General features: G+C 36.5%; 2 protein-coding genes across 4 annotated transcripts in view; one reads left to right on the forward strand and one right to left on the reverse strand.

The window, feature by feature from the left end:
* The first annotated feature begins 1,920 nt into the window (after positions 1-1,920).
* Positions 1,921-22,100, forward strand: part of LOC128873829 (armadillo repeat-containing protein gudu) — a 166,503-nt gene continuing 146,323 nt past the window's right edge. For all 3 annotated transcript variants that reach the window (XM_054117717.1, XM_054117719.1, XM_054117720.1), the window contains exons 1-2: positions 1,921-11,133; positions 11,305-11,373. The gene's annotated coding sequence lies outside the window, so the exon portion shown is untranslated. The remainder of the gene's footprint in view (positions 11,134-11,304; positions 11,374-22,100) is intronic.
* Positions 11,126-22,100, reverse strand: part of LOC128873831 (uncharacterized) — a 95,341-nt gene continuing 84,366 nt past the window's right edge. The window contains exons 5-6 of the mRNA XM_054117723.1: positions 20,660-20,774; positions 11,126-19,618 (exon numbers count right to left, since the gene is read on the reverse strand). Of these exons, the coding sequence (XP_053973698.1) occupies positions 19,505-19,618; positions 20,660-20,774 (229 nt within the window). The 3' untranslated portion in view covers positions 11,126-19,504. The remainder of the gene's footprint in view (positions 19,619-20,659; positions 20,775-22,100) is intronic.

Here is a 22,100-nt window from a genome sequence, read left to right on the forward strand (position 1 = left end):
ACTAAAATGCAACAAAGTAAAAATTATATTGCGTCCGAATATTAAACTTATTCACTGTACAATACGAAGCTATTGTATTGGGGAATATGTGAAGGATAAAGAATGAACCAGACCAGTGTAAAGAAAAATAAACGACTTTTATTGCGAATGTATTAAGTTATCTTACATTTCGTTCCAGGCTGTCGAGCCCGTGAACGATATTTTACACGACTTCTCTCGACTATATTACAAATAAATATTCTGTTCCACGCTCGTCGCGCCGTTCTTCGAACGCGTTAAAAGGATTACCAACCGCATACGTCGTGTCTAATCCTGATCCTCTTCGAAAAAATGCAGTTTCTCTGTCGCGTACGAGTAACGGCGCGACGAGCGTTCCTCGTCTTCTTCTTCTATGCAGTTTTTACGACTAAAACACGACAACGCAAGTAAAATGTACAGACGGGTTTGTGAGCGATAATACCATTCGGTGCTGAAAGATACGAGCGATTCTAGTATCGACGCGCGAAAAGGGCGCCTAGACAGCGCCCCAAATTGTATTCACCAAGACGGGGGACTATTTTTAAAGTAGGCGCAGCGGATCAAGCCATGGGTGGGAGCTTATGGCAATTTTTTCGCACGACGACAGTACAACGCGCACGTACGATGTGTTCTATCTCTCTCTACTGGCTACAAACATAAAATATATATATATATACACGAACCACACACATAATGCGCAAACACACTCACTCGTGAAAAGAATCTCGTAACAACGATCATTCATATAATTCACGTACAATCAACGGATACGATAAATAGCTTCGATTTGTTGCGGAATTAAATTCTTTGCATCTACAATTTCAATCTACACCTGCCTAAAACTAGGGTGATTCATAAGTTTTTTGTACCGCGAATATTATACTAGCACGACTTTTTTAACTACCCACATTTATTTACATAAGAGTGGTATACAATTTCAAGATTTCGAAATGTCCTTTTACGAGTTACATCACTTTTACGTTTTATTAATAAAAATATCGAAAGTAACATAAAAAAAAATAAAGAATTAGAAAACTTTGCATCACTTAGTGTAACGCAAAATAAAAAAAGAAAAATTACAAAATATCTGAAACATTTATAATATTTATATTGTACAGTACTTTAATATAATAGTTTTTATTCGAAATAATAATCATTCTTATTTCACGTTTTTATATTTATATTTGAATGATCAATTTAAGGACGGAAAAATACTTATGAGCCACCCTAAGAGTACAGTCCGCAGCGACCCCCAAATTTTTTGAAACGTCCACCCACATGCGGCACTGTTCGTTTGAAACGTTAATCGATTACGTTACCGTAATATTTTCTATTCATTTCGACGGTGAGCGATAACCGTTTCGCTCACCGAATATTCTCGCAGTCACGATTGATATTTTTCCTACATGAAAATTTCACAGCCACGTCTCCCCCCGCACCCCCGCATCCTCTGTTCTCAATTCGAGAATCGCTGTCGAATAGACTTATCATCGAGAAACTTGAACCAATGGACAGACGCCCGCAACAGAATTTTCTTCAACGATAAACTACGCTATCGCAAACTTAATAATATAAATAATGTTTCGATTTATAATACATCTACGCCATTCCATGGACCTTTACCACGCAAACAGATGTTGACAAAAGTTCATGGACCTTAAACATTAACCCATTAAATCCCAGTGTTCTACTTAGGTGACAGTTAGACAAATATTTCTTTACTGATATTAAAATGTATCAATATAATGTACCAATATAATGTAACTTTTAAGGTATGAAGTCATGACTTAAAAAAAGTGCTCGATAATTTCTTCTGTGACGTTTATTCGTTATATTTTGTGAATAAAAAAATATTACATTTTACTTAGTCTTAGACTCTAGTCTGGAACATTTTCAGACTTTTCACATTTTTAAAAGAAATATTTTTAAACGCTTACAGTACCGTTGTTTATTGTTGTACACTATACACTATACAACTGACACATAACAACTCAATGAGCTATTATCGTATGCACGCAAAAAAAAGATCTTTTTCAAGAATTTTTATTTAACATAAAAAATAATTGTGGAATGCCAATGTTTCTATACATAAAAGTACAAAATTCATGTAGGTTATTATCAGGAAAAAAAATGTATTTATAAGATTATTACATGTACTATAACGTATAAAGACACTAACATTTCATTCTTCACAAAAATCTTTTATTCTTTTGCGTGTATGACGATAGCCCTCTGAACGATATTTTTCTTTTTCATGGTGAAATTATGTTTTCTAATTTAACAAAGTGTCTACGAGTACAACATACGGAAAGGCATTAACGTTCGAGAATCGATAGTTTGGTACTTAATGGGTTAACACATGGATTCTCTTGACATTTTATCATCATACTAACTCGCTACTATATACAAAGCTACGAATGATTAACTACGCGTCTGTGACAAGACGCGAATAAGTTGGTAAGCTGGCGAACTCTTCGGCGAAACCACTTTCAACTTTGCCCGAAGACTGTAATTCAAGTTACGGGGGGTATACGTAAGCACTCGGTCGTCCTAACTTTTCAAGAATTTCAGACTTTCGACGGCACGTCGACGTTCAGCGAATATATTCGTATTATCCTACAGCTCGCTTTATATTACTCGTGCTTTCATCTCTCATGTGTGCGCAACTACAGCCCATAAATTTCAGACAATCTTCGTGAGCTGTTACAGTTTTGAATATACCAAGCAAACAGCTGCAATTACCATTTAACTTCGTATATCCTATTTTCTTAGAGTGTACATAACCATCACACGTTTAATGGTTTATTTTATTTTATAGCGTATACCTGCCTTCATTCGTCTCGCCATAAATCAATCGATACGCGACAAAAACGAGATGCATGAAAGTGTAGCTCATAATTATTCAAACGACAGGATGTTTTAGCTTTATTTCAAATGTTCATTCGAACCATTATTTAAATTAGTATCTTCACTGTCAAAAAACAAGTGTGCATTTGAGTTTAGAAAAGCATAAAGTAAAGTGAAATCCGTTAAAAATTTATTCGACTACCGTTAATTTTATAAAAAATTTCATTGAGAAGCTACTCCAAGTTTTTTAAACCACTTAGGTTATCAGAAAAATATTGATCCTGCTCTTTTATATTTCTAAACTTGTACGTCTGTTAAATGTAATAATGATCTGACTTTCTTTTATGTTTCAGATTTCTATTGTAATAGTGTCTTTAACTTTGAAATTTAAAATTACTAAATATTTAAATTTAAATATGATGTGTGTAACGTACTTCGCCATTGTATATAAAAATTTGAATATTATACATAAATGAATGACATACACGTAGTAAACAATGTGTTAACAGAAACACCGTTCATGATTCTTATTATCATAAATTTGGAAGGTGTCTATCAGTCAATGCAAATTAACTCGGAACATATTTGTTTGTCAACAGATTTTGTGATATTAATTCTTCCCAACATTGAAGCAAAATTCCTTTGGACAACTATATTATATTTGAGGAACTTTGAAACGTTAAATAATAAGAATTAATAAACATTAACACATTACTTACAAGTAATGCCGTTCCAATAAACATAAACAATACTCTTATACAACCGTCATAAATAAACGCTCACTTTTAATAACTACAAAATTAATACCCACACATAATTAATCCTGCATTTTGCGCCGTGATCGATACCAGAACCGGGCAGAATTTTATTCCAACAATGCTCGACAAATGAAAGCCAAGCACAGAAATTTCCAAATAAGTTTTATACTCGTTCAACGGGAAATATAATTCCATTCTATACTTTAATTATTAATTTTTCAATCCTCTTTTATTCGCAATTTTAAATTTGTACACAGTTCAGAATTTTGCACAATTTGGATCGATACCCGGCATACATTATAATCAATTTTTCGCCACGCATAATACTTTTGAAAATCATCACTGGAGAAAAATTGGTTTCTCTAAAATTCACCCTAAAATTCAACTCACCAATTTATCACACCGTCACAGATATTATTAAATTACAAAACATCGAACGATTTCATTCAGCTTTCGTTTTCGTTCCACACCCCCAAATTAGGTGGGACGACGCTAGCCCCGATTTACCGATAAATCGAGGAATCTACTATATATGTATTTACACATCCATTAATAATTACTAGTCGAGTATGACCATTCGGACTAAATAATGGCGTTGGGGATGATGGCATCGACGACTCGTTTCACCGTGATATATTATCGCGTGACTACTGTTTCGTTTTCAACGACCAATCATCCCCCGTTGTGACCAGTAACCATAGAAAGGAACGTTGAGTTAAAAAACACAGCGAAGAGTAGACACTACCTAAAGACAGGGCGGTAGAGCTTCGTAGCTTCTTCCTAGCAACGGGTAATTAATACTCTTCGCCTACAATATGTACACGGTACAAAAATAATTAGAATAACTGCGACCGTTCTCAACTCCAGGATCGAGGACCACCCTTTTCCTGTTCCGCTCGTTTAACCGTTCACTATCCTGCCACAAAAGACAATTTCCGACTAGAATTTAATTCTTCTTTCATTTACGGATTTAATTCAAATTTTATTTCGCTCGTGGTGGCTATCAATCTATCGTTCTTCTCTAATTAGGATTAGTTGAATCTCGTGCATTTATTTTGTCTCGTTTACAACAGGGTTTCCCAAATTGTATTCCGTAATGAATAATTAAGAAAATAGAGTAACATAAATAACTTCTGCACATTTGTAGTATACATCATTTTCGTATCATTGTAATTTTTATCATTAATTTATATCTGTCATTTATATACTGACAAATATTACTAGATATATATTTACAAAGATCTCAAATTTAGTTTTTCCTTTTGAAAGTTTAATATGCGTTGTATTCGTGTATATTCGGAGCTACGAATATAACATAATTGTTATGGTATGAAGTTGATCAGTGATTTTTTTTGCAACGTTTTCTCGTCATATTTTGTCAATAAAATATATTACATCTTTTCATGCAAAATACAATTTCAATTTTCTACCGTTTTTATAACCTGCATATGTGTATAGCTATTTTTACTCTAATTTCAAAAATAAATTTCTTTAGTCTAAAACCAAACTAGCTGTAGAAGAATGAAAGTGTTCTGTAAATACATACAGTGTAGAATCATAAATATCCTGTAGATAAATACATTTGGGAAACACTGCTCTACAATATGTCGAGTTTTCGCTTTGAATTTTTCCTCTGACAATATATATTATTTATATATAGTAAGAAACTTTAACGCCATAAAACATAAAACATAGAAATAGGATTAAGAGTACCTACACTACCCAAGCAGGCCAAAACATAATACAGTCTGGATAAACCACCCAATTATTGACACTTCAAGAGATGATCGTACAAAAAAATCGCAAAAATGAATTTATTGGAATTTTTGTTTACATTGTCGTACCGTTCAGAATACTCAGAAATTTAATAAATAATTAAATCTGAATTTGAAATTCAAAATCAAATAATTTTGATAAATGCAACGATTTTATCAGAGGAAAGGTATTTCTACCATTTTATTTATTGAAATCGGAATAAAATATCTTTAAATTCCACGAAGTACGAATTAAATTCACCGTTTTCCTCAGAAATCTTCGAATTCTTCGACACCACGAATCGCACATTTTATTTCCCGCTCGTAAATTCCCGTAATACGCGAAAATTACGAATTTCGCGTACCTCTGTGCGTGACAAGCATACGTAATTGCACAAAGATCCACGCGGGAACAGTTCTTTTCCTTAAATTATAGCGATTTCCGTGAACGTGCAATTTTTACCACGAGCTTCATAGACCATGCGAAAATTTCACTCGCAATTATTTCCCGTTTAATTTCTGCTTCTACCATCGTCCTTTCTTCGCCGAAAATACTCCTCGAAAAACGCAATCGCTGCACCAGCGCGACGATTCTTTCGATACTAAATAAAAATTCGAGAACGAATCGCCTAATTTATTTTCAATGTGGCGGCACTTGGCGAAAATTAAAGTTATAAATAAATAGAAGTAAATAATAGATTAAACGTAATTTTAGTAATCTAACCACGATTCGGTGGAAATATCATTGGTGAAGACAGGACGTTAATTTAGGGTTTGGCATCTTTCCTGAGTTGAGAACAAGAAATTGCATCATCTAAACTAATCATTAAAGCTTTGGATTTCACTCCGTTCGATGATCATTCCGCAAAATAAATCACGTGTTCGGATTTTCGGCAGCTTGGTTAATAGTTAATCATAGAATGTTTCGCGAAATGCATGCTTTTTATCTTCTTTTTCACGATTGGTTTCGATGGTAACGCGTGCAATTACACGGCGGAGACAATTTGTATTTCATGGATGGTGTTGCGTGGCACATCTTAACTGCACATACCTCTTTTAAAATAAAGAAAGTGTTATTTTTCTACATGTGTATTTCCACATTACTTTGTTTTACCACATCATTAAGATTATACGTGATAATACGTGTACCACTACGGTAACATTCGTGAAGAATGTGCGTACGCACCATAAAAAGAAAAAAAAAATACATGTCGAATTGAGTAATCTCTTCCTTTTCGAAGTCGGTTAAAAATTTATCAACATTTCATTCGTAGACTTGTTCTTGTTCTCATGTTCTTATATTATTTTTATCCTCCATTAATAATTACAATGTTTTTATGTAAATGAGAATCACTGAAAGTGTTGGAAAATGAACCATTAACTAAAGTACACATTTTTAAATTGTTATTAGACTTCTATAAAAAGAAATAGTGCAACAGCATTTTTTCAGAATGAGCTTATTAAGAAAAACAACCTTCCTAGTCTTACTTTTATAAATAAAGTCGAATATCATTTCAACTGCATATATTTTCCATCCGAGAAATCATCAGAAACATCCGAAAATATGTAAAACGTGAAGTATTCATTTTTTTTGTTAACAGTTAACACTTGCATTATTTTAAAAAAGTGCAATAAAGGATAGAATCTGTATCAGTTATATGATTCGTTCTGTACACAGGCAATGCATCCTGCCTTGACATTTTATCATTGTCGTTTTTAATCCATAAATATACACATACACGAACATTCTTTATACAGAAATAATTTGTTTAAATCAGAGATAGGCCAAATTTGATTCGAACAACAAATGAAAAACCGCCGTTTATTCCATTGTACAGCTATATTTTTATTTGTTGAACGTACAATATTTCACTTCACAACTTATATTGGAATTATTACTATTCAACGAGCAGCAGATCAAAAATTCTCGATACTCTAATCATTATTCGAAATTTTTATCCGGATAAGAATGTTGCCAATCTTTGGTGTAAATTCTAGTACATTTTAATGGATTAACGACTGACAATCGATTCAGAAATTTTTTGACGATGTCTTGATTATTTAATCTCTTAGTACGTATAAAATCTTGAACACACTCAAAAGATCGAGGAAGCTGAGTTCATTCGCCAATAATTTCATCTGTTAATGTTGATTTCGTTGTTGCTCGATAAAATTGTTCCCAGACTAATTGTAAGAAGAGCTCGACATCTAAGAGACGACTGACTAGTGATTTTAGAATACTAATTCAAAAGTAATAATTGAAGATATTCGGTATGAGATACTCTTATGAGATTACAGATCAACTACAGAATTAATTATAATGTCGTCGATGTACGTGACCGTTCTATCAAAGGAGAAGTTGAAAAACGTTCATTTTCACAACAACTGAGAACTATTGAGAAATAATGCAGAAGTTTGTGTTGGTTTGTGCTGTAACTCAACTAAATTTTCAGTTAACTTTTTTGATATTGGTATTGTATCAACCATTAACCCATAATTACTAGTGCTACCAACACCAATTTACAGTCAATGCAAATTTGTACAGTACGTTGACCATAAATTTGCTAATTACGTTGAATTTTGATAACAAAACACGTAAAGTTTACGGTACAACTGGCAATCAACAGATAAACATTAAAATTAATTTATATAAAATAAATGAAATAATTTTATTTAACATTCTTCTCAATCGCATTAAGCTTTGGATTATGGGGCAAAGTGAATAATAACTACAATTACTCATTGTAAGATATTTGCCAAAAATGATATTATATTTTTTCACTCCTATGCAAGGAACGCCTAAAAGATTAAGGCCTCCATTGAAGAATCTCACAAATGAACAAGAAATATCAGATTTTTATGTTCCAAATGCAAGAGTCTAGGGATGAAATTCAGGAGATAGTCTCAAGTGAAGAGCTACTGAGCATGCTTGGGGAGAGAATTTGCGAGGAGCGAGATCTAAATAGGTACACAAGAAATTAGAAATTTCAAAATTACTTTCGAAATAAAGGAAATAAGGATGAATTTATATTCGATATTTCCCTGATATTCAAATCAAATGGATCATGTAGACTCATTAATAGACTGCGGATCCTTATGCATTTATAGGAAATTTGAATGTGAAAGAAACTACAAAATGCAAACAATATGCAAGAATATAAAAAAGATGGAAAGTAAAGTTCATGTTGTTATATTTGCAGAATAAAATAAATTCCTGTTTAGATTCAATTCTTGTAGGCACGTTCGCGAGGATTTTATTTTGCATAAAGATCTGCAGTCTACTCATTATCAATTTAAAGAAATTAAATAAATTTGATCTCTACGAATCTCTTCAGATTGTAATATGTAGGAACGGTAATGAGACTCTTAACCACGGATTCTAAGATTGAAGAAACTAAATTAATTTATCTGTATGAATCGCTTCTAATTGGAATATGTAGGGTAACAAGATTCTTAATTGCGGATTTTATGGCATAATAAAAAATAACAAAATTTGTTACGCGAAAGATTATAAATGACGAAGTCTAACAAGGGCGTAAGAACGTAACTAAATACATGAAACTGTCGTGTAGAAAATGTCTTTTCCTTTTTGTCCGATACATTCCAGCGTGAAACGCTCAAGCGCTACGAAACGCAATCGACCCCTTTGTATTGAATTTTCATTGACTCCCGCCAGACAAATGATGGAAAACGTTTAATGGAAGATAACGCGATGCCCGCAAAAATGAGTCCCGCCAAAGCCTCTGGATTTCAATGTCATGACGCTGTTCGAGCGACTCACTTGCCGAGCATTGTTCGTGTCAATTAACCGCTACGGTAATTACTGCGCTTTGTTCACGAATGCGAGCACTAAATTACGACTCTAGACGAGCCAATGAAAGTCCAGCCGTTCGTTTTCAATTTTTCTATTTTCCAGTTTCGCGACATTTTTAACGCGAGCACCAGCGAGGTAAATAAAAGTGAACTATCAACGGTATTGAGGTTATACAGGTTGTAAAACGCTAGATGGCGTGTGTAGTAGAGTATTGCGCAACAATTGTCTCTCCAACAAACGGAATTTACCGCGACGTCTGACCAATTACTTGAAAATTACTGAAACTGCTTCGTCCATGAAACGGAACTCTTCGGTTCGCGTCTTCTCCTAAACACTCTTCGAAAAGCTAATTACTCTCTTGTCTCATTCCAATATCGTACAATACATTTAAACAACCGCTATTCAAAGAACTCGAAACCCTTCAATTGCAACCCTATCCACACAAAACAATTTCCTTGAATTTACAACATTTCTCGAAGTAACCTCCAATGTCCATGCAATAAAACACTCTTACACACCTGGGCACAACAGGACATCCGTTGCTGCTACCTTTGTTTCTATCCGCTGCGGAAAAACCCGAAAACGTAACTAACGAGGAGAGGCCGCGAACTGGAGGTCACGGATTTCAATCAGCTTTTAACATAGTATAGTACTCTACTAGGAAAGTGTTTGAGCAAAGCGGTAAGGCGCACTGCTCCGTCGTTTTTGATAAAATATTAATTTGAAAAAATGTTAAGCTCACGTATCTTCGATTCCGTTAGAATAGTTCACAAGACGACAGCATAGCTGAGGCAGTTTAGGCTGCAAATACCATACTTCGGGCTTGAGTTTGATTCCCGTCTGGTATGAATTCTTTTTAAAATTTTTGTTCTGTGACGTGACCACAAATTTATTCCTGTAAAATTAAATAAATTTTACAGAAACAAAACTTAAAAAATACCTTACAACGAGAACACAATTATCGATGCTATAAACTCGATTACATTTAGCGATGCTTGCAAAACAAATCTGTTAGTCGTATTAATGAGTTTACTTTTGCTCTTAGATGTTCGTTTAAATATTAGATTACTCGTTTTTTTTTCATACATGTTTAACTATTCTGCGGCGAGTTTTTAGTAAATATTAAGTCTAGAATTATTTAACAGAAACGAAGAGTTCTTTTTTATTGATGGTTTACCATCCCGAATTCGTTCTAATCGAACACAAACCTAGCCTTTGACGGTAGTTCATTAAATTCATTTTTGAATAAAGTTACACATTCCTTCCTTGAAATCAACGTCGTCACGCCATTTTCACCCTGTTGGCAGTGCCGCACCTTGTATAAAGTTTTGTAAATATGTTCAATTTGTTAATATTTTAATAGGTTTAGTATTGTAAATATGTTAAATGCGTTGCTTGTTACGAATGAAAGGCGTTAAATCATGTAATGTAACAGTGGCGTATACATGTATAATTGTTGGAAAGATAAGCACACCGAATATTACCATCGCGTTCAAATATCACGGTTACAGATATCATTGGAAGAAGGACATGTAAATATCGCGCATTTAGGTTAAACCTTTATTTTGCTATTTCTTCTTCATGTACGCTCCGAATACCGAAGCCGTAACTCGAATAGCAGCGCGATTCGTCCGCGCGCACGTTGTCGCTAGGACGAATCGAGCGGTTTGGTGGGCGCGCCAAGCGCGAGACGCGGTACAACTCGTAACCAAAGTCTTGCGTGTACCGAGTCGCGAAATCTCGAAGACTTTTTCTATAAACTGGCGACGATCACGTGGTTCTAAGATCCTTTGTCTCCAAAGCTTCCACCGAGTTTACGTGGTCGAGCAAGGCACGAGCCTTCTTACTTCTCATCGTACAGTCGCGCGAGCGTGATAGCAATCCGAGCGAGCTAAGTTAGAGCAGAGTTTGCATTATCGTGAACTTAGTAGTATTATACGAAGTGAGTGGTAGGCAAAGACTCTAATTCCTCGTAAAACAACTCGTTTTATTCAATTTCTTTTATAAATTTAATTTATTCAAATACTTTGATATTAATTTTTTTTTGTTGTAAATATAATTTAGCGTTAATTATAACCGTAAAACGTGTGTGTGTGCTTTCCTTCAATCACAGGGCGACCAGAACAACGCACATAATCGAGACCAGCGTTTTTCTCGACTTGTATTGTAAAGATATTTAGTGGTGAGTTGATTTTCTTCCAATCAATATTTTTGTATAAATGATTATGAAATTATTTTGTTGCGACCACTCGAAATATCAATAAATGATATTTCATTTCCGGGGAATCCCTAATTGATGTTCTCGGGTGGTATTTCCATTGATATTTTATAAAATATTATTCCGACAATTTTATTGTATTCTTTATCATATGAAACTACAATTTCTGGTTTCTGGAATATCAATAAATGATATATTTCATTTCCGGGGTAACCCTATCTGATATTCTAGGAACAAATATATATATATTTTTTTTATTGTTTTTCTTTATTAAATGCGTAACTGAATTTTTGACGATTTCATATGTGTATTTTCTGTATGAGTTTATAAGGAAAGAAAGTGTGTGTATTAAATCTTGTCAACCAAACATACATTTGAGCCAAATCGCATAACTCATTGTATTATCAAAATCAATACCACGAAAATATTAATTGAATAAATATTACAGTGGCATGTTAACAGTAGAACATTCTTATAGTTGAATTAACCGCTCGCATCCATTTGAAATCCCAAATCTTAAGTAAAAAAAAGGACATAGAAATTCACATACGAGCCAGGGCCCGTACGGGACTGCTGTGACAAAGACCTGACCTTGCCGATAGGCAAGTAAAATATATATAATAATAATATTTAAAAATTATTTAAGCTGTGACGCAGGAATCTGTGTCCCACGTCACAGCTCGCTCAAATACCGAGTGTAGTATCGCGCCCCCCATACTCAAGAATAAGGAGTCAAAAACGGGCCACTCTTCGGCAGAGCCGATGTAGCAACTAATATTTTTGAACCTATAAAAATGTAAGCCCTTAAATATCTGCATACAAAATAATATGGACTTGTAGTACTTTCAAACAAAACCCCTCATATATTCTAGTACATAAGTCAACTTGACCTGGGGTGAGTTAATATTTTTATACAGAAACTATAACTGTACCTGCGTTCCTCGAAACTAGACAAGCATTTCTCACTATAGAGTAACTACGTTACACGTTACACGATCGCGAGGTTAATCTGACACGTTTCAAACAATTCCAAACATGAACAGGCTGCCGCCGTTTCTCGATTCGATTGGATGACTTCGGAGCCGAGTTTCCCATTGAGTCGTCGGATCAACAATGGTAGCGTCAAAGACGACGATCTATTTGTCACGCGTTACAAGATACGGCCCGAGGATTATCGCATGATGAAAACGTGCATAAATTACGCGCATCAGGTATGCGCGCGCGTTCCCGAAACGTGCACCGGAACTCGAATCCTCTATTCCGTCGAATCCACTCGTAAATTCAGGATTTCGTAAACACCAAACGAACGTAATACAGTGTGAATAATAATCACTGATTCTAATCCTCTTTCTTAAAAAAAGTTTCTCCGGTAGCTGTTAAATTAATCAGCGATAAAGAAAACTTCTCCGCTGATTTAATTTTATTATTCATTTTATAACTGTTGTACCGATAATATAAAAAAATTTTCTAAAAAAAAAAGGTTTTATTAAAAAAAAGAGCTCGTGAATTCAAATTTTCGTTATCCCCATGTTTATTTAAAATTATTAATATTATATGTAACGTTATTTATATTTTGAAGAAGATCAATAGTTAATGCGACCAAATCATCGATTCAAACTTCCAATGACGAAATATTTGTTTTAATTTGCTCACTGCCAAAGAAACTTTACTTTTTCTAAGAAGTGATGAATAAAATGTATGAATAGGTATCTACTAATTGATATCTCAATACGAGATTATTTTAATCTGCAAATGTATTACCTTCGTTTCTACAGTGGTCTAAATTAGGATTCGAGTCTAATAATGCTTCAACATAGAAAACCTCCGAATGTATAATGTTCTTCGGAAAATTGAATTAAATGATTCGAAGGCGAACGTAGTGACCCTTTTAATTTATTTCAAACTAACCCAAATTCGGCAACTCTTTCTACCTACAATCAGCACCAATTGATAATGCATTTTCGTATTTGCCAAACCGATAAAACTTGAAAATAGCTGAAACCAAATTAATGGACAGAATTCGTCGTTCTCGTCCATTTTCGTCAATTTCCGAGGTACTGCATAAGTAATAGAAACTTACAGAGAAACATCGCTGTATTTGCGACAGTGTACTGTGTACAGACACGTAACCTCTACCGAGAAACGCAAATCCACCATTGATAGAGACGTTGCTGCCGGAATCGACGTCTCGCGTATCGACACATTGCACGTTCCACGATGGACATGCATTTGGATTACAAAACGAGCCGCGATTTATTTTCAGATCTTATCGAATATCTCATCTTGGATGAAAATGTACTAAGAAAATTTGTTTCCAACATAGTATTATAGAACAGTGGTTCTCAAACTCGTTAAATAGCATACCCCTTTAAAAAAAGAATTTCTGTGTCCAAGATTTTTAATGAAATAAGGCAAATGTGTTGTACTTGTTAAATTTCAGGGATCAATGTGTCATATAACAAGAGATGTGTAAATCCTCTGGATTTTTCTAGATTAGATTTTTTTTTTAAACAGCCCTTTACTTTGAAAAACATCACTATAATCCATTCAGATTACCAATAAAACATTTTTTTGTTTCATCACAATTGGAGATAATTATTAGATAATTTGTTCGAAGGGAGACATTCTACAGAAGATGTAATTAACCAACTGCAAACTAGAAAGCATAAGAAATCTAATTTCATCGCTGGCCAAAGATAACATGGTAAAAGTTCTCGCCAATAAAATCCGTATTCCAGTTAGAAGCCTTTTACCTCCGATAGTATTGTATTATAGTAATATAAAATTCTCTTAAATAAATTGGAGCTGATGGCATACCTTATATCAAATAGGATAATTATAAAATAAAAATATTTGTAATACAATAGAAAAATAAAACAAATTAGTCTTTAATTGCCATGTGTACGTAAACTTTACATACTAAATATCAACGGAAGGAGATTTAAATTTGTTTCCTTGAGAAAAGAATTTTGAAAAGAATACTTTTCGAGTTGTTGTGCGCAAATTAATTCAACTACTAGCGTATGGTAGCACCAGTAATTAGGGTTAAAGCTCGGTATTCGCTATCCGAGGTCACGGTAGCAAATTGTATTAAACAAACCGAAGACATCGCATGGAAGCGAAAATCGGTTGACAGATACGTGTTTATCGGGGGATCGAGAACGATATTGCCCACGTTACGGACAGACCGCGTTAAGATAGAAACGGCACGTACCAGAAGAACGAAATCCTCTTCCGTCTGTGATTTTTTCCATGAGCGTAGCACATGTCGCGTGATCGCACGATGAAAGTGATTTTACCCCTGCTCGCGAGCTACTTGCTATTTAGAACGCGTTTCGGACCGACGTGGAAACGGTACGTGCGCGAGAATCAGACCCTCGTCGAAGCAGCTGACACTCGATCCATTTCCTCTCTTTTCCTATTCCAGTGTCCGTTTCCGCCACTTTCGTCGCTAAGACTTTTATCGGTCTTTCAACGTTTACGAGAGGAGTTCAGGAAACGATAGTCTCCCTCGATAAAACATATTCCGCCTGCTCTTTAAATTATACGTTTCGACCCTTTCCCCCTTTAGCGAGCAATTCGTTTAGAGCCAACAATTTCCATCCTTTCGTCCGTAGGGTCCGAGCTGTAAAACATGCTTCACGATTTAATGCTTTTCAGCCAGTTTCCTCGTCCTTCCTAGTCGCATTTTTCGCAACATTTCCTCGACAGCTGAGAGCCCATCGTTGGAATCCAGTTTTTTGCAGTAAGGTGTTTTTCGCGACTTGCGAAATATTTATTATTATGTGGTTGGATATTTTCGCGAAGGAGCGTTCGATTTGTAACTGCTCTTGGTGTTCTCCATTCAAGTGGTATTCCATTTGTAAGAAATGAATCGAATGACCGGTCGCTCAAAAACGTCTGACAACCTACTGCCTCAATTATGAAAAGGATCTTTCCAGTTCTTTGGTTACTTTTTTCCCCATAGCGCGATCCGTTGAGAAGAACAAGCTACACGGATGAACAATAGTTTATTCCACCGAGGAATCGACCGTGCTTACTTGCTTCCTGGTCATCGTCGACGAGACTCCATCAATTTTCCGGATACCGTGTAAATGACAACGGGGTATGTCGCAGGCTACTACGGAAAGTAACTAGCGCCACGTCTGTTTCTCCTCTGAAGTAATCGTTAATCTTCGGATGATAGCTCTCGACAGTGGTTAATAGGAGAACTCGTGCAGCTAAACCAGACAGTTGCCAAGTTAATATGCAGAGTTGAGCATAATTGAAACACCTGTGAAATTCGCAGTATTGTTTTATCAACATAGTGTTAGGCCATCCATTGCCTTTAATGCAGCTCCCATTCTTCTTGAAATAGATGAATACTTTTCAACCAAATATTATCCCATTCTTCCGTCAAAACATCTTCGAATAGGTGTGTCTCTTGAAAATTGCCGTAGAAGTTCGATGACATTTAAATCTGGAAATGGTGTTCATCACGAATGTCAATTCGTTATTCCTCGAATCAAGATATATAATATAGATCCGATCATTTAGAAATATTCTAGCACTCGTTGGCAATACCACGATCATTCAAGGTAAGAACGGATTCCATGTTAACATTTGGAAGCAGACAATCCCAGTTGTAGACTAGAGTTGGACGGTTATTCGAGTACTCGTCCTCGATGAATTGTGTGACGATAAGAAAACTAGTTGCTATGGCAAAGGAAAAAAGATAATGTTTGTTCCTGGTCTTCAGATCTACAAGGTTATAGGCTTTAAAGTCTCGGACTCTTGAACGCTATGTACGGAACTTTAATCGTAGGTGTTCACGTTACATCATTTACCTCGTGTATATATTTCTATCGGGAATTTGGCAGAGAGTAGACGAATGCCCGCAAGTTCACGGAACCCTGGTTCGCAGGACCTCGGATGTCCAGATGTAACTTCTACTGACCCACCGCGCTGGAAGTAATTCCCTTTCAACGCGAGACTCGACTCCTCGAGGGCACGACCCGTTATCTTTCTCTGCTTACAGCGATCGTTCGAGGGACGTACCGGAAGGAACCGTCCTTTAGGGACGCGGCGGGGTTCGCAAGCTTCTTTCTCCTTGTTTCCAGTTCGCTTGCGATGCGCGATGCACTCTCCGATGGAGTGCATAGAGAACGGTGACAGTTCTTTTCGACGTTGGCGCTCCTCTCGCCACTTTCTGGACAAACGATAAAGCCGAGGACTCGAGCAAACGGTTGGAGCTATCTGTTTTCCCGTGAGTGGTCTTGATGCCAGACAAAGTGATGTGCTTAACGCTGGACTCGATTCGACGTTCTCCTCTTCGGCAAGTAAATAGTCTTCTTCAAACCGAAACAAGAAAAGCTCTTCTTTGTCCCTAAATTGGACGATTTACTTTTGGTGATCGCTGATTGTAAATTACGTTAGACCGTCGAATTTAAAGACTAGAGTTGAAGAACAAGGCACTCGGACGGTCGAGTTGACTGCTGTTTTTCGAGTGATCGTCGTCGAATTTTAAAACTAGCTTGAGAAACCAAGCACTCGGGTATTTGGGTTAACGTTGGCAGTGTCGGCTGTATTTTGCGTCGTTGCGATGAGATCTTCGATAAACGAAAGACGAGTCTATCTCAATTCTGCGAATCTGGAAGTACGGAATTTCTTTGGAGATAGAGGGATAGACTAGCAGTCTTCGGGGAAACTTATATTTCTTTCAAGAAATGATTCCGGTGTCAATAGTATGTAGACATAGTTTTGCATGCAATCACCTATCTATCAGTTCCTTGTCACACCGTCGCTCTCCACTTTTCGATTATCCCACATCGAGCGTGCTCCTCACTCGACGACTGCATAAGCAATCGAGGAACTGGAAAACGTCTTCTGCATCCGACTTTTTCTATTACTTGTGTTTCATCCGCTCTCTAGGAAAAGTATCGATTCTTTGCCGAAGAAGGTGGAAGATTCGTCCGGGCGTCGGCAGCCTCGCCTCCGAACAACATTGTTATCAACGTCGTCATCTTTATTTCACGAAGCTGTGCCTGACTAGTCGAAAGGTGTTTCCGAGCCGAAAGAGGGATAGAATGAATTCTCTTCGCGTTTCTATCTGCTCGCTGCCTCTTTTCATCCTTTCCATTCTGAACCGCTTTCAGAGATTTTCGCCACTCCAACTTCCTCCCCCGGATCCTCCTTTCAATGGCCAACATTTTTGCTCCGTTCTTCCAACGTTTGCTCGCCGCTGCACGGGACACTCGTTGCAGAAAAGACTCCACTTTTGCCGCGGGACAAGATGGAGTGTTCATTGTAACGATACGAACTTCGTTTGTCGAATTTATTTAGCTTGTAAGAGTTCCGTGATTGTCGACTTGTGTACGTCGCCTGAGAACGAAGCTACTCACGGGAGCACGGATCTTGTATTTGAAACGTTGTCACGGTTTCCTTTTACCCGGAAGCCAAGTGTTCTCGCTTATCGCAGCCTCGCACTCGAAACATCCGTCTTGCGAAACATTTTATTCTCTTACGCGGGAACTGGAACTATTTTAAGAAGATGCATCTTGCTTGTAGTTTCTTCTGTTACTCCTGTTCTATTCTTTTTCTTTCTTTTTTTTTTATAATTTCAATGAACTGAATTGGTATCACTGTGATTGCCTTTTCGCAAATCTGTACTTGTTTCGATCGTTTACGTTTTGACGTGCATAGACCATAGAGAGTGACTACTCAAAAGAATCTACCAAATCCAAATAATCGTGGTAGTCGAATCGCAGAGTTGGAAAACGAGATACTCGATCGCCCAAATCTTGAACAATGACACTTTGAAGTCGAACATCTCTAGTCGTCTGCGATCGCCCCCCCCAAAAGAAAGCATCAGCGGAGAAATCACTGTCCATCTCCACCTCTTATATTTCGAGATTCCGACCCACAAATCGATAATACGATTTTGCATTTTCCAAAGAAAGGGAAGATTCAGCTTTTCACGATGGTTCAAGTTCTTCCGATCGAAAACCGTGAACAGGAGATGCAGAACTATCGGAGGCGACGGATGCATTCCGCGTTCGTTTTTCCTCGTGGTGACATTTTTTTGCACGATGTCTCGGAGATAAGGGTTTCATCTTCGATTCCGATTCTTCGAATGGTGGAAAGAATGGATGATGTTGGTCGTTGTAATAGGTAACAGTCCGCCTGCGATGTTCAATTTCAAGATGTGAGGAATATTTCTAGTTTCCTCCTAATAACGAAGACGAATGTAAATGTCCTAAGAACTTGAAGATAACTATGATCGCTAATGATGGTCTTGCATGGAAGATATCTTGTCTATGTAACGCTATCTTTTGAGATGGTTTTATCTTCTATGACGCGCAGTATACTTCTCCGTGCTTCTTTAATATTTCTATGGCGTCTTTTGCGAACAATACTTGAATTCAAATAATTACCTGGTAAATAAAATCTTAATGCAACCAAAGCACAACACTTGGATATCTGCTACGCTGGTGTCAATTTCATCTCTGCGTTCTCCAGGTTTACTCTCGACACTTATCCATTTCCTGCTTGAACGTCATCTTTTTCTAACCAGGAATCCAGATCGGTTTCATCGATCCAGGCATCGACCGACCAACTAACAGTCGAACGAACACGTACCAAGTCTAGCTCGTGGCATCTGATTGCTTGATTAAGCTCGTCTCGGTGTCTGAAAGCACGTTCTCCCCTTTGTTTTCCTCGCGCAAGCCAAGTTTCGTGTCAAAGAGAAACACTTCCCGCACGAGTGCAGAGAGAAACTTCTGTAGGGGTGAAACGTGCGTGGCGAAACTTTCTTCTCCGCTCGCAGTGTCGTTGCTTTGATCCCGTTCTTCCTTGGTTTTACCTTGCTCTCTCAACTTCTTCTCCGTCTCTGTCCTCTATTTCCTTCTCCGTGCCTCTCGATACTCGACAGTCCGCTCGCGCGTGTGCCCATTTCTCTTCTTGGTTTTCTCATCGAAAGTAAGAAAAAAAAAGATATATATATGTACTTTGGCGAATCGGAAGCGGAGAACGAACGGAGGGCCCCGGGTTTTCAGCACGGCGCTCGTTGTGCACGGAAATCGTCCCCTTTTTCCGGCCACGAGTGGTGCTTAACCACTTACGTGAAGTACCTTGCGAGGACCACCAACACGAGGACTATTGTCTCCACCCTGAAGATGCTGGCGCCGCTGCCGATTGCGCACACCTCCTCGGTGTAGGGTTCGCAAGACGCCTGCAATCAAATCACACGCAAACACTCTGGTTAATTATGGTTCGACTCGATTACGTACGAGGTAAACATTTAAGAATTCGTAAATCGTGACTCTTACTTCTTGCGTGTACGGAAAATTCCTAAATTTATTTAATTCGATAACATTGACGACCATGCAAATATATAATTACTTGCAATAGTATTCATTATTAATTATGATTCGGCTCGATTATGTCTAAAGTAAGAACTTAAGTATTCGTAATTTCGTACTGGACTGCACACATGTATAGGAAATTACTAAATTAGTTTTATCCGATAGTACCAGTGAGCATGCAAAAATACAGTTACTTGTGATAAATACTTGTAATGATATAATTCACTTTAATATGGATGTTTATACGTTATTTTAAATGAAGATGTGAACTGTTTATTTTTAAAAATTCGAAAATCCACCCAGCTCATGTAGAATTTAATTCTTATACAGGTTGTTTCCTACTTTTCTGGCAAGATTGCAGGAGCATGATCTACAAGTGAAAACAAGAAAAATATGTTACATGAAGTTTGTTAATAAACGCTTTGTTACGATATTAGAAGACAGTATTGAATGTGTGTGCGTTTATAAACAAACTTCATATAACACTTTTTTTCTTGTTTGCACTTGTAGATCATGCTCCTACAATCTTGTCGGAAAAGTAGGAAACACCCTGTAGAAACCAATAATCTTAGAGAACGTTTAAATGATGTTTATAATGTTAAAGTTTTCGAATGTTAAAGTTCGACTTTAATATTGTTGTGCAATAGTAACTTAAATTAAAATTGATAACGTCTTTTAAATCTTCGGTGATATATATATAAAAATTTATGACCACAACGTCAAAAATAAAAAGTATATCGTCGCCCCCGTGTGTATGGCAGGTAGAGTACGCCTTTATGAGTTTTATGGTAGTATACTTCATGACACGAGTTTCGAACAACTCCAGGGATGCTCTGACGTAACATGACCGGACATATCTCAAAGCGGTAACAACAGTCTCTCCCCAACCAGGGGTGGCAAATATTTACCCTCAAAAGCGAGTTCGACATTCTGTCAAGGAACTCCTTTGTAAACTGAGCCGAGTCATCGCCGCATTCTCGACGAACCGTATGATGCGAGCACTCCACATACTCCTTGAAGCCACTGAAACAAACACATTAAACCGTTTTCATTGCGTTGGATTATCAACATGGATTTTCTTCGTGTCAAATTCATTCAAAATTTCAGTCACGTGCCTTGCAAACATTCGCGATCGAACACTGAATTTTATACGAATATTCATGTTTCTTTTGCACGTAAGAATTGTAATTATATTTTAGTTTAATAGATGTTCATGTATGTACACTTCCACATATGCGTAGTCAAAATATTTAACAATAATTATGATAATAATAATACCAAATAGAACAACTTATAAATCTGCAGAGCAATCTATATGTAATATTCATTGACGCTATGTAAATAATTGTATATAATCGTTTTCGATCACTTTACTGTCCCATTGACATGAAAACTTTAAAAACATATACATACAGAGCAAAATACATCTTTGCTTGTGTAATGGGATACGAATGTTATTTACGATAAATATTAAAACTTGTTTTATTATTCTTATTATGATCTTTTTGTGTCTCGCTGTATATTCAAAAAGTTATTCGTAATTTTCGTTACATATTTTCTTAATAATTTTCCACATTTGAGGATAACCGAAAGAATAGTCGAAAATTGATGTTACTCGAATCATTCGAAAGATCTACAAAACGTATCTCTTACTTTGGAATACTTAATACGAGTTTAGAAATTTCATGAAAGATAAATACAGTAAAAAATTTTTAACATACTAAAAAGCCACGTATGTATCTGCCAAGTACCAACACCAAAAACGAAAAGATTGCACAAAGACTTCTCACGTTCAAAACTTTCTTCTTGTTTATTTTTCATCGCTTTTTTTGTTACTAATTCATAAACAATTTGCGCTGCATGGTACAAAGTGTCAAGACATCTTCCTACAAACTCGTGTAACTAATGTAATTTCTTAAATTTTGATTTCATGATTGAAGAATATATTTTCATATTAAAACTTAATATGCGTTTAAGAAGAAATTGAATTTTTGACAAAGAATACGACTCCTCCCATTCATACAACAATATTTCTTTGGCGTTTATATTTTCATTCCCATCTGGGACCATCGATTACGCGAACGGATGCGTCGCGAAAGCTGAAGAAACATAAACAGAGATTCTACTTTATCCAGCTGAGGAAAATCATTTCATATAGGCAAACGCTATTGCACGCAGACAGCGTATACATCGAGGTTCATCGGAGGTTCCCTCGCGGATTTAGTCGAAACATGAATGAAACCTGCGGGCAAACCCCTAGTAAACCTCCGTTGTAGTCCTCTTGAGACTTTCGCTATGGTTTACCAACGCATATATGTACTCAACGTAGACCGTCGCTATGAACTTGCT

The sequence above is a fragment of the Hylaeus volcanicus genome, chromosome 3, assembly GCF_026283585.1.
Source record: "Hylaeus volcanicus isolate JK05 chromosome 3, UHH_iyHylVolc1.0_haploid, whole genome shotgun sequence".
Lineage (NCBI taxonomy): Eukaryota > Metazoa > Arthropoda > Insecta > Hymenoptera > Colletidae > Hylaeus > Hylaeus volcanicus.